Here is a 13,379-nt window from a genome sequence, read left to right as displayed (position 1 = left end):
GGTGAGATCCGGCAGTTGCCCCGGATGCCGCGGGGATGTCGTTGACACCTGGGACTTGCCGGGAGAGCGCCCTGGCCCAGGGCGGTGCTGGGAAACCAAGGCCAGCTCTGGGCGTTTGCAGAAGGGGGGCTTGGAGCTCCCGGCCCTGCCGGAGGGAGGGAGGGTCCCGCCCTGCCGGGAACGGAGTTAGACTCGGGCTACTTGCTATGGAATCTAAAAATGTCACCTCTGTTGAGGGGGCAGAGTTTTAGGGGTGAGCTTCGTTCTAGGCGGCAGCACTTGGCTGAAGGATGGAGAAGAGGGTATGCTGGGAAATGGGTTCCTGGGGTGGTGTTTGGGCCCCGGGGCATGTGGAGAAGGGGCCTCTGACGTTGCCAGCAGCTGGGAGGTGTGATTCCCATGAACTAGGGAGCCTGGGAATTGGAGTCGGATCTGAGTTGTATGGAAATATGGGACCTAGACTGGCAGCCTCTTTGCCTCCCTTTTACCCCAGGGGCTTCTGCCCCATCAGCTTTGACTCCTGCCCCCCTGCCCCCGGGGTGGCGGCAGTGGTGAGCAGTGGCCGAGAAGCGCCTCCTGCCCACGGTCAGGTGCCCCCTCCGCCACAGCCCTGAACTGTACTGTATACAAATGCTGGAGCCATCCTTGAGGTGGTGCTTGGGCAGCCTTGGGGCTGCGCCGTTAAGATGCTGGGCTTCCAAGAGCCTCTCTGCTGATGCTCCAGGAAAGGCATTTGTGCTCTGGCCAGTTTGCTCAGCGGTGAGAGCATCGGTCCCCGACTTGCAGTTCAATCCCCCGCCCTCATCAGGACAAAAGCAGGAGCCAACCAATCAATGTCTCTCTCTCTCTCTCTCTCTCTCTCTCTCTCTCTCTCCCTCCCTCCCTCTCCCCCTCCCCCTCCTTCTCCCACCCCCTCCCACACCCTCTTTTCCACTCTCTCTAAAAATCAATGGGAAAAATATCTTCACTCCGGTGAGGGAACAACAAAAAGAAAAGGCATATTCCAGTAGCACCTAGTGGTGCTAGGCACTGTGCCCAGCATGGGCGTGGGAGAGTGCACAGCAGGCCCTAGAGCAGTGATTCCCAAAGTGGGAGCTACCGCCCCCCGGTGGGCGCTGCAGCGATGGGGGGGGGGGGGGTGATGGCCACAGGTGCATTTGGGGGCGATGAGTAACTGCTATTAAAATTTTAAAAAAAATTAGTTTCCAGCGGCTGAGTAATATTTTTTCTGGAAGGGGGCGGTAGGCCAAATAAGTTTGGGAACCACTGCCCTAGAGCTTATACAGCCACAGGCAAAACATCAGACAAGCACTGTGAAGACAACAAACGGTCTTGATTGAGGGTGACCAGCTTTTCAGAGGACAGAGAGCTGAGACTTGATAAATGAGACGGGGCCGGACATTGAAGAGAACTTTGAAGGTTCTGCACACGGGGTTTGGGGGTTTTGAAATACTTGGAGGAGGACAGCGAGTGATGGGGAGAAACGGCCGGGGCAAGTCGCACAGGGGCGAGGGGCCCTGGAAAGGCACTGGAGCCGGTCAGAGTGTGTGGGAAGCGGCTGGAGGCAGTGCGAGGCTCCGCACCCTGGCGGTTAGTGGGAGTGTGAGGTGTCAGTGGAGACGCTGGGAAGCAGTAGATGGGCCAGAGGTGTATTTGTTTCTGCTTAGTTGTGTGTTCAAGTCTCTTCAGTGGACAGGGCACCCAGGCCAGCGTAGGCGGGCACCATGGGTGCCTGCAGGCCCTGTGGGAATCAGAGGCCGCGATGTGCGTAGTGAGGGCCACTGAGGACATGGAGCCAAAATGGAAGGTTGGGTGGCCAAGTCCTGTCACGTGTGGCCCAGGATCTTCACTGTGGCCTCACTGAGCCTCAGCTGCGGGACACGGGGCAGGGGTTTCTGAGAAGGAGGAGGAGGGCTCCCTCTCGGGACACGGCTGCACAGCAGATTTCATCCTTTGGGGTCTCAGCAGGCTCGGGACTGGGCGTCCCCCCTCACTCGGAACTCACCAACCCAGCCAGCAACCTGGCCACGGTGGCAGTCCTGCCCGTGTGCGCGGAGGTGCCCATGGTGGCCTTCACACTGGAGCTGCAGCATGCTTTGCAAGCCATCGGTCAGTCGGATCTGCGGGGCAAGGCGCGTGTGGGTGGGGCACTGGCCAATGAGTGGAGATGCCCCGCGGGTCCATGGGGGCTGGGGCAGAACAGCGCCACGGGAGTGGGGTGGGGGGTGTTCTGTTCTGGGAGAGGCCCCAGCGCTGTTGACCTGGGCTCCTAACCTCTCGTCCTTACCCATCCTCAGGCCCCACCCTCCTCCTCAACAGTGACATCATCCGGGCACGCCTGGGCGCCTCCGCACTGGACAGGTGTGTGTTGGGGTGCAGGGGGTGGGTGTGAGGGATGAACTTGAGTCTAGGATTCTTTCAGCTGCAATTTCAGATCTAGGCTGTGGGCTGAGGAGCATGCTCCCCCCTATCCAGTTAGTGGAATGAATCCGCCCTGGAGGGGTGTGTGGGAGCCTAGGTGTTTAGTCCCTCCCCCCCAGCAGTGGCCTTGTCATGGTCTCTGACCAGCTCCAGATGATTCTCCCCGCCCCACCCCCACCCAGCATCCAAGAGTTTCGGCTGTCGGGATGGCTGGCCCAGCAGGAGGACACCCACCGCATTGTGCTCTACCAGACAGACTCCTCACTGACGCCCTGGACGGTGCGCTGCCTGCGCCAGGCTGATTGCATCCTCATCGTGGGCCTGGGCGACCAAGAGCCCACGCTGGGCCAGGTCTGGAGACCGTCCCCAGGGACCCCACTCCCGGGCCGCCCCCTCCCCTCCAGTGCTTGCACCAGTGCCGCATGCACCCTCACTGTGGGGCGAGGCTAAATCTTAGGGGCCCCAGTCGAGGAGGAAACGACTGGTGATTGGTGACACCGCCCTCGGCTCTCCGGCAGCTGGAGCAGATGCTGGAGAACACGGCCGTGCGCGCCCTCAAGCAGCTGGTCCTGCTGCACCGGGAGGAGGGCCCGGGCCCCACGCGCACCGTGGAGTGGCTCAACATGCGCAGCTGGTGCTCGGGGCACCTGCACCTGCGCTGTCCCCGCCGCCTCTTCTCGCGTCGCAGTCCCGCCAAACTGGTGAGGGCGGGGTCCAAGGAAAAGGTCCCTCCTCGGACTTAGCTGGGGTGCGGCTACGGGGGGCGTGGCTTAGGGACCTGCCGCCCTGCGGCACCCCGAGGCTCCCTCTGCACCCCGTTCTTACGGGTCGCCTCTGTTCTCACCCCAGCACGAGCTGTATGAGAAGGTGTTCTCCAGGCGCGTGGACCGGCACAGCGACTTCTCCCGCCTGGCGCGGGTGCTCACCGGCAACACCATCGCCCTGGTGCTGGGTGGGGGCGGAGCCAGGTGAGGGGGTGTGGCCGGCACCGGTGCGAGCGGTGCCCGGGGGTGGAGCTTACGGGGTGAGATCCCATAGGGGTCAGTGGGGGAGTTGGAGAAGGGCCTCTCCTGGGGGTGCCACCAAAGGGATTCCCAGCGGGTCACCGGGGCTCCTCTTCCTTGCAGGGGCTGCTCACACATTGGGGTGCTGAAGGCATTAGAAGAGGCGGGGGTCCCTGTCGACCTAGTGGGCGGCACTTCTATCGGCTCCTTCATTGGGGCCCTATATGCCGAAGAGCGAAGCGCCAGCCGAACTAAGCAGCGGGCCCGAGAGTGGGCCAAGGTGTGTGTGTGGGGGGTGGGGGGGGGGCCTCCCCACCCCAGAAGCACCCTAAAACGATCCCATGGGAGCTTCTGGGTTTCTGCCAACCTTTTCCTCATTTAATTTGTGGACGCTTAACGGAGTCCCTTCCGGACTTCGGATGACCCCACCACATTTGGCTAGTGACCTCAGCCCCCAGTCCCCAGCTTGAGCAATCGGCATTCTTAGTGACCACCTGTTAGTGACCCAGGTGACTCCTGTTTCACCCCAGCTGCCCCCCTTGCCCCTAGAGCATGACTTCCGTGCTGGAGCCCATGCTGGACCTCACCTACCCCGCCACGTCCATGTTCACGGGGTCAGCCTTCAACCGCAGCATCCACCGCGTCTTCCAGGACAAGCAGATTGAGGTGCGCCTCTCCCACCCTGCCCTGTCCCTGCCCCGTCCACACGTGTCCCCACTCCTCCCCAACCTTGGTCCTCGTCCTCGTAGGACCTGTGGCTGCCATACTTCAACGTGACTACGGACATCACTGCCTCGGCCATGCGTGTTCACAAAGATGGTGGGTGCCCCTGGCTGGCCCCACCGCATCTGTGGCCACGTGGGGAGGGGGGCAGGCAGGGCAGCCAAGTGTCTGGGACACTGTTAACACGAGTGACCGTCCATCCTGACCTGATTGCCAGCACTAACCATCACCCACTAATGCCCCAGAGGTCCCAGGTAGGTCTGTCCTCAGGGTGGGGACCGGGAAATAGTCGGGCACCTCACCCGCTCACGCCATCCCTGCAGGCTGCGTGTGGCGCTACGTCCGGGCCAGTGCCTCCTACTGCCCCTACCTGCCCCCGCTCTGCGACCCCAAGGACGGGCACCTGCTGGTGGACGGGTGCTACGTCAACAACGTGCCAGGTCAGCGAGCCCACCGGGCTGGCCGGGCCTCTGAGCGTGTCTGAGAGTGTCTGTGCGTGTCTGTGTCTGTGTGTCCCACTGGGCAGGCTCCCTATGGCGATACGTGCGCGCCAGCATGACGCTCTCGGGCTACCTGCCCCCGCTGTGCGACCCCAAGGACGGGCACCTCCTCATGGACGGCGGCTACATCAACAACCTGCCAGGCAAGTGGCTGCCCGCTCGCTCATGTGCACACACATGCACACAGGCAAATAGTGAGCGAGTGGGCCCATGCACAGGCGCACATGCAGACAGGCGCCCAGGAGGACGTGTGTGCAAGCAGACCGGTGCAGGGCTCTGGACACACACACACACACACACACACTTAGATGCACAAGCAGATATGTGGATGAGCCGAGGACAGGAATGTGCAGGTGGAAAGTGTACCCATATGTAAGATGCAGATGAATGCACACAGACGTGTACACACAGCACCGGATATGGGATAGAACGGGACATCTTCACATGCATCTGCTCACATGCACATTGTCATAGATGCTCAGACGGCCGGTAGGGTACTCGTGTGCGCCAGGTTAGATGCATGTGCACAGATAAAAACACATGCATTAATGAAATTGGGTACACGTGCTCTCACGCCAGTCTGTCCACACTCACCCTCATGCTTCCTAAGACGTGCATAAGCATACACACTGAGGTAGGGGGGGCACCTGCGAGACCAAGTCAAGCATCTTTTCACACCCTCTGACTTGTGTGCAGATAAGAGGCAGGCAGGTTTGCAATTTAAAATTTTACATGCCCGGACACGTGCATGCACAAGTAGACACCTTCACTGGCTGCGCACACACACTTGTAATCCTGTACGCCAGGGCTTGGCAGACTCTGCCCTGAAGGTCAAATCGGCCCCTGCCTGATTTTGTCAATAAAGTTTTATTGACACACAATCACACCCAGTCATTTACTCATTGTTTGTGGCTGCTTTTTTGCCATAATAGCACAGTTGAGTAGTTGTGACACAGACCATGTGGCCTGCAAAGCTGAAATTATTTTCTTGCTGGCCATTTCCAGAAAAAAATTGCCAACTCTTGTATAGGCGCTCTGTACACATACCTGCACTAACATAACCACACACCTTCACGTGTGTGTAAGCCTGTAGGTGGATAGGCGTACTCGAACGCACAGGACACACAGATGTTGATCTAGGTGCATGATGACTTAAATGAATACAGACATGCCCAGAGGTGTGTGTGCTCACAGAGACACGTGGACTGGAGACGCACACAGACAGCAGGGACACCTGCCGTGGGCGTGCACACTCAGACTTACACACCAGCTCCTGAGGGACACATGGAAAGTCTGACAGAGACTCTGTTTTTCTGGGCTGAGTGTGGTTATAGGACCCTGTCCCTGTCCCCCCAGGTTTCCCCAGACCCACTCAGGGCCCCTCAGTGGGCCACATGGACCCACGGACACACCACCCTCCCTGCCGGGCCCTCCCCATCACCTCCTCTGTTCTGCCTTCCTGTTCTTGGCTCTCTGTCCCTTGTCACAGCCCCAGACTCTCTCTTCGTCCATTTCTCTAACTCTTGATCTCTTTCTCCTCCCCAAACCTCTTGCTAATTCTGCTTCCCTGCATTTCTCTCTGCGGCCCGTCTCCTGCCGTCTTCACTTCTTGCATCTCCGTCTCCAGGTGTCCTTATGGCTCTGTCTCTCTACCTCACTCTCCTCCCACTTCTCTGTCCTGCCTTTTCCCCAGCAATTTTATCCCTCTGTCTCCAACCCCTACATCCCTCTGGCGTGCTTCCTCACCTCTAAAAGCTCCGCCGTCTCACCCTGTCTTCTCATCATGGGCATCACGTTCCATGCCATTTGCATGCCAACATGCTGTTTGCATGCCAACATGCTGTTTGCATGGGTTTTGCGTGACATTGCATGATGGTGTCTGTGGGACTGGGTTGAACTTTTCTGCTCTGGGCCCTGGTGGGGAGCCACCCGCTGACCCCCTGGCCCCACAGCGGACATCGCCCGCAGCATGGGTGCCAAGACAGTCATTGCCATTGACGTCGGGAGCCAGGACGAGACAGACCTCAGCACCTACGGGGACAGCCTGTCTGGCTGGTGGCTGCTGTGGAAGCGGCTAAACCCTTGGACGGATAAGATCAAGGTTCCAGACATGGCTGAGATTCAGTCCCGCCTGGCCTACGTGTCCTGCGTACGCCAGCTGGAGGTTGTCAAGTCCAGCTCCTACTGCGAGTACCTGCGCCCCCCCATCGACTGCTTCAAGACCATGGACTTCGGGAAGTTCGACCAGATCTATGTGAGTGGGCGGGAGTGGCCTGGTATCAGTGCGGGGCCGGCAGAGCTTTACTACTGAACGCCCAGAGCAACGCGAGGGGAACGGTTCCCAACCGGGAACTGGGGAATAGAACAGTAATCAGTTAGTGATGTCTGTATTGACGTGGCAATGGAACACGCTGCCCACATGCTGTGTATGAACTAAGCTGCTTATGTGCCAGCTGCACTACCTGAAGCACTGTGTAGAGATTTCTGCGTTGGTGGGCATGGGGACAGTGATCAACTAGTAATGCCTGCCACAGGTAAGCGAGGGAAGGAGCAGTGTGTGTGTCATGTGCCACTGGCCCTGAAGAATGTGCCGTAGCCCGTGCCACCTAAAACGGATCGTTAGCTGCTGCCCAGAGACCTGGGTACAACATGTCTGATGCTCTTTCAGGGCTGACGGGGACAGTGTGCCCTGGTGGATTAGTGGTGTCTGTTCTGGGTATGGGAGCTGGCGATACCCACAAATAGACTGCACATTTGGAGAACTTGAAATAAGGTTGCCACCACCATCTCAAGCCATTTGGTACTTGGCCCACTGCATGGGGATGAGTGGGAAAGAACATGAAGTGATGGATTGGTGATGTCTGGCAGGGGCACAGGATGGAGGACATGGGCCAAGAGTGCTACATACGGCTGACTCCAAAATACGGTTAGCCTCGATGCTAGTTTCCCGAAGCAGCAGCTTTTGAGGGGCCAGGCCAGGGTCAGGCAACGTGGGGCTAAGCAAGCGGACCAGGCGGGGAGCATCTGGGGGAGTTGCAGCGTGGATGGCCCCAGTCCCCTTCTTCCTGCAGGATGTGGGCTACCAGTACGGGAAGGCTGTGTTTGGGGGCTGGAGCCGGGGCGACGTCATTGAGAAGATGCTCACAGACCGGCGGTCTGCTGACCTGATTGAGAGCCGCCGTGCAGACGTAAGCCGGGGACCCCCCAGCCCCTCTGGGTCTCCCAAACCTCAGATGACCCCAGACTCCCTGGGTTTCTCTGAGCTCCTCCGACCAGAGAACTCTCCTCAGGACGTGTCCCCAAGGCACAGTCCCCCAGGACACCACGGAGCCTCTGAGACCTCACCCCTGTCCCCTCAGGTGCTGGCCTTCCCCAGTTCTGGCTTCACTGACTTGGCGGAGATCGTGTCCCGGATCGAGCCCCCCACCAGCTATGTTTCTGATGGCTGTGCTGATGGTGAGGGCGCTTCCAGAGGCGGGGCCAGGCCCGTGGTCAGTGGGATGTGGCTGGAAACGCAGGCCCCGCCCGTGTCCCCTCACTGTCACACTGCTCCCCGAATTCCAGGGGAAGAGTCAGATTGCCTGACGGAGTACGAGGAGGACGCAGGACCTGACTGCTCACGGGACGAAGGGGGCTCCCCCGAGGGTGCCAGCCCCAGCACCGCCTCTGAGATGGTGAGAGGAGCTGCCCGGGCCCCGGGCGGTTGTGCGGAGTGACCTGTCCCGGGACCTGCTCTGTGTGACGTGTGGGGGCTCCTGTTCCGCAGGAGGAGGACAAGACGGTGCTCAGGCACCGGCGCTGCCTGCCGCAGGACGCTTCCAGCTCGCCCGCAGACACCTGAGGACCACAGGGCCCCCGGAGCTGGGCTGCGGGGCCCCGAGGGGGCTGCTCCCCCACCGCCTGCTGCTGTGCCTGTGGCCTCCCTGGTCTCCCGGGACCTCCAGGGCCCACACACTGGATTGCTGTCCCTCCAAGAGGAGGGCAGCACTGCACTGAGGACCTTGAACAGTCATTCCCAATAAACCTCTATTCTCGGAGGAGGGCCCATGTCATTCTTTGGGTTCAGGGGGTATCGCACCCCGCCTTCCATGCTTAGGACAGCTGGGGCTGGAGCTTGCCACAGTGACCCATGCACCCAGCCTCTGGCTGAGCTCCATGAGCTGTGAGTGCCATCCCAGAATTCACCTGTAGTCCCACTACTGACCACAGGGCCTCCCAATGCTACCTGCCCGCCCTGGGGTCCCAGATGTCCCTGGGTGCCTGTCCTGACGCCACTCATTCTCCCGCCCCTGGGCTGGTCATACTGTGTGCAGGTACTCCAAGTTTTCTGTATGTTCCTATCATGTGCACTGCTGAGTCTGGTTCCTGAGAGACACGCCATGTGCATGCACATGTACATATACAGGTACACACAGGCACAGGGTTCAGTGACTTTATTCTGTTTCCCAGGCATTGTTCCTCTGTGTGCTCAGCTGAGGTCACACAGAATGAGCCAGTCCCTACTGTGCACTCTTGCCCACTGTCCTGGCATGTTGGTCAAGAGCTTAAGAGTGTGGAGCCAAACTGCCTTATGTGAAACCCCAGTCCGGCCTTTTAACAAAACTCTGGGCCTCAGTTGCTTCACCTGTGAGGTGGGGGTGCTGATAGCTTCTGCCTCATCAGGCGTTTCTATTACTGGGCTCTCCTGCCAGCAGGGTTGAATTAGGGGGACAAGGCTGAGGCCAGAGACCAGGGAGAGATGACGAGGCCTAAATTAGGCAGCGGACGTGGAGACGGTGAGGAGAGACAATGCCCAAGAAACATTTACAATAAAATTGGGCAGAACAGAGAGATTAGTGGGCAGTGGGGAGGCGGGGTTGGGGATGCCAAGGAGGACGAGGGGAGGTTGGCAGAGGTGGTGGGGGGACATTTTACCGAGGCAGAAGGAGGGGGAAGGAGAGGGGCGGGAAAGTTGTCGGACTCCATTTAGAACTTGTTGAGTTTGAGGAGCTGAAGGGACATCAGGGGAGCGGCCGGGGCTCTGGACATTTGGGGGTGGGCACTTAGGAGAGAGCTGTGCCAGGAACACGTCTGAGTGTCAGGACAATGGTGGAGACTGGTGCTGTGGAGAGAGAAGTCCAGGGAGAACGCGGCCGGTAAGAACAGCCCTGGGGTTGTGTCGGCCCCACTGTGTGCGGCTGCTGTCTCTACAGGCTCCTCTAAGCTTCCCTCCTGGCCTTGAAGAGCCTGGCGGTTTCAACCTGCTGGGTGAGGTGGGCTTCCTCCCTGATTCTGGTGACTGTGCGTTTGGGGCACTGCTCTTCCAGGGGGGCTTGGGTTGAGCTCGAGAGGGGCTGGAGCGTCCCAGAGTCCCAGCTTCCAGGCAAAGCACCACAGCTGGGGGCGTGGAGATTTATTATCAGGGTCTGTAGGCTGCGGGCCTGCGATCAAGGTGTCTGCAGGGTTGGTTCCACTTGGACTTTGTCCCTGTGCCTCCGCATGGTCTTCCCTCTGTGTGTCTGTGTCTAATCTCTTCTTCTAAGGACACCCATTATATGGGTCAGGGCCGCCATAACAGGCTCATGTTTTACTTAATTACCTTTTAAGCACTCTGTCTCCAAAACACTCACATTCTGAAGCTCTGAGGACTAGGACTTCAACATGAATTGGGGTGGGAGGGACACAGTTCGCCCATAAACCAGGGAGAGTATGTGTAGCCCGGGGAGGCAGCGCGGGCCACTAGCCTGGATCAAACCACCTGATTTGAATTCCTGTTTCTTCCCTCTAGGGCCTGCTGTGCACCCTCCCACCCCTGTGCCCGGCATAGTGCCTAGCACATCCTAGGTGCTCACTGGAAAATGCCTTTTCTTTTTTTCCCCCTGATCCAAGAAGTGAAGATATTTTCTCCATTGATTTTTAGAGAGAGTGGAAGGGAAGGGTGTAGGAGAGGAGAGAGTGAGAGAGAGGAGAGAGAAACATTGATCTGAGAAAGAAACCTTCACAGAAGAGCTCCTGGCTCTTGGTAGGTGCTCAGTCAATGTTTGTTGAATGAGATCAAGCCCTGAAGACAAGGAAAAGATGCCTGAGGTGTCTCCCACGCTCTCTGAACCACAATGAAACCACAGTAATTTCCCCTTTTAATATGTTTTTTAAAATTGATTTCAGAGAGAGGAAGGGAGAGGGAGAGAGGGATAGAAACAATGATGAGAGGATCATTGATTGGCTGCCTCCTGCATGCCCCCTACTGAGGATCGAGCCCAAAACCTGGGCACATGCACTGACCAGGAATCAAACCATGACCCCTGGTTCATGGGTCAACACTCAACCCCTGAGCCACACTGGCCAGGCAATTTTCCCTTTCTTTTAAGCACATATGAACACCACCAGCAGCAATAGCAGTGGTAACTGATTATGGCAGGATTGCCATATATCAGGTATATTCTCTTTGATTTCTCATAGTAGCTCTAAGGAGAACACGTTATGATCCTCTAAAACAGCGGTTCTCAACCAGTGGGTCGCGACCCCTTTGGGGGTCGAACGACCCTTTCACAGGGGTCACCTAAGACCATCCTGCATATCAGATATTTACATGATGATTCATAACAGTAGCAACATTACAGTTATGAAGGAGCAACGAAAATAATTTTATGGTTGGGTCACAACATGAGGAACTGTATTTAAAGGGCCAGAAGGTTGAGCACCACTGCTCTAAAAGAAGAAACAGAGGCTCAGAGAGGTGTCTAAGTTGCACAGTTGTTGGGCGATGGAGTCAGGGCTCATGTCCGTAAGCTTACTCACCATCCTGTGCTGTTTCCCAGGGGTGGGTTTGTGGAGGTTTCCACTGTAGTCTGCAGTCCTGGGAGCAGCACTTGATCCCCAGGAAAGAAGTCCTCCACGGACCTAGAAGGAGCCCCCTAGAACCTACTGCTAAGATGTCCCAAGTCTCACCAACTTAGACTGGCATCAGCCTTCACTCATCCTGGGCAGGATGGGACCCCTGGCACCTTGGAGTTGGAATGGAGTCTGTTATAACCTGGATTGTGTCCCTCAATTCATATGTTGAAGTCTTAAGCCCCAGCACTCAGAATGTGACTCTACAGGCAGAGAGGCTCTTTAAAGAGACAACTAGGTCTTTGGGGGTGTCCTAATCCACCATGACTGGTATCCTGATACATAGAGGAAGTTTGGACACACACACACACACACACACACACACACACACACACAGGAAAGACTATGGGAAGACGGGGAGAACATCATGTACCAACAAATGCCAAGACCACCAGCAGCTAGGAGAGGCGTGGGACAGTCTCCCTCACAGCCTCATAAGGAACCAACTCTATTAACTCCTTGATCTTGAACTTCAGCCTCCAGAACTGGGAGAAAATACATATGGCCCAGCAATATTGCAGCCCCCCGTCTGTGGTCCTTTGTTATGGCAGCCCCAGCAAACTAATATAGAGACCTTGGCGGGAGCCAGGTTACGTGGATGGGTTGGTGTATCAGTCAGGATAAGTTACAGTAACAAATGACCCCAAAATCTTGAGGGCCTAAAACAATACAAAATTGATTTCTTGCTCTCAGGATATACCCATGACAGGTCACTTGGGAGTTTTTCCCCATGTGCCCCACTCCACCAAGGTGATACAGCAGCCACTGCAATACTCTGGCCTGGAAATTATACTGCATTTCTGCTCACTGCTCATTGGCCAGAAGAAGTCACATGGCCTACCCAGCCAGAGGGGCCCTTCCCTACCAGTGTATTCTGGGAGATCGATGTAAGGATTCGTTAACATCATTCATGACTAACTGAATTAGCTGGGTTTCCACTGGAACTTCCAGGCGACGTCTCTCTGGTTCCAGAACTTGAGGTTCAGCTAATGCCAAGAAATCTTGGGGTTCCAGTGAGGGCCTGAGTTCTAGGTCAGAGGACCTCCCCTGCATGCAACTCGCAGGAGTTGGAGGATGCTGATGGGGTCAGGCTCACAAGAGGGGTTGCTTGGTGTGTTTCTGGCCTGGTCTCTGGAAATGGCCATGTAGAGGTCAGACAGGGAACTGACAACCAGATCAGACCCCAGGATCTGGGAGGCTAAGTTAAAAGGCCTCTCATACGTAGTGTTACCATAGGACCCCTCAAACCACTCCTAGGTCTCTACCCAAGAGAAGGGAGAAGACCTGTCCATCAAAATCTTGTACTTGAAAATTCATAGCAGCATTATTCATAGTAGCCTGTTAAATGATAAATGGATATCAAATGCCTGTCACAGGATGAGTGGATAAATTTCTACCCAGACAATGGACTATTATGTAGCCATAGAAAGGAATGGAGTCCTGATACAGGCCACAAAGTGGATGAAACTTGAAAACATTACGCTAAGGGAAAGAAGTCAGATACAAAGGCACATATTGCATGACCCCATTGGTATGAGTGATTTATTGTATGAAGTCTCTAGATAGACAGTAGATGAGCAGCTGCCAGGGGATGGGGAGGGGAATGTGGAGTGACTGCTAACGTGTGTAGGGTTTCTTTTTGGGGTGATGGAAGTGTTTTTTTAAAAAGTTTTTTTTTTTATCAAAGAAATCTGTTAGTCCACGTATTTATTCTTTGCTGGGGTCCAACCCCAGCAGGTCCAGGGGTCCCCAAAGGTGTGGACGGAGTCGGCGAAAAAGGAATGACACGGAGACAGCCTTCAGTTGATCAGCAGCCTAGTCAGGACCTCTAGCCAGGATCTCAGCCAAAGTTCTGGTCGGG

General features: G+C 56.7%; 1 protein-coding gene across 1 annotated transcript in view; it reads left to right on the top strand.

Moving 5' to 3' along the window:
* Positions 1 to 8,685, top strand: part of PNPLA6 (patatin like phospholipase domain containing 6) — a 19,640-nt gene extending 10,955 nt beyond the window's left edge. The window contains 15 exon segments of the mRNA XM_023746009.1: positions 494 to 585; positions 1,777 to 2,109; positions 2,298 to 2,361; positions 2,604 to 2,772; positions 2,940 to 3,122; positions 3,271 to 3,389; positions 3,549 to 3,705; positions 3,975 to 4,091; positions 4,175 to 4,244; positions 4,675 to 4,791; positions 6,601 to 6,902; positions 7,720 to 7,836; positions 8,008 to 8,104; positions 8,213 to 8,322; positions 8,415 to 8,685. Of these exon segments, the coding sequence (XP_023601777.1) occupies positions 494 to 585; positions 1,777 to 2,109; positions 2,298 to 2,361; positions 2,604 to 2,772; positions 2,940 to 3,122; positions 3,271 to 3,389; positions 3,549 to 3,705; positions 3,975 to 4,091; positions 4,175 to 4,244; positions 4,675 to 4,791; positions 6,601 to 6,902; positions 7,720 to 7,836; positions 8,008 to 8,104; positions 8,213 to 8,322; positions 8,415 to 8,489 (2,122 nt within the window). The 3' untranslated portion in view covers positions 8,490 to 8,685.
* The last annotated feature ends 4,694 nt before the right edge of the window (positions 8,686 to 13,379 follow it).

The sequence above is a fragment of the Myotis lucifugus genome, unplaced genomic scaffold (assembly GCF_000147115.1).
Source record: "Myotis lucifugus unplaced genomic scaffold, Myoluc2.0 scaffold_615, whole genome shotgun sequence".
Classification (NCBI taxonomy): Eukaryota; Metazoa; Chordata; class Mammalia; order Chiroptera; family Vespertilionidae; genus Myotis; species Myotis lucifugus.
The sequence above is the reverse complement of the archived record's forward strand: the minus strand, read 5'-3'. Positions and strand labels throughout refer to the sequence as shown.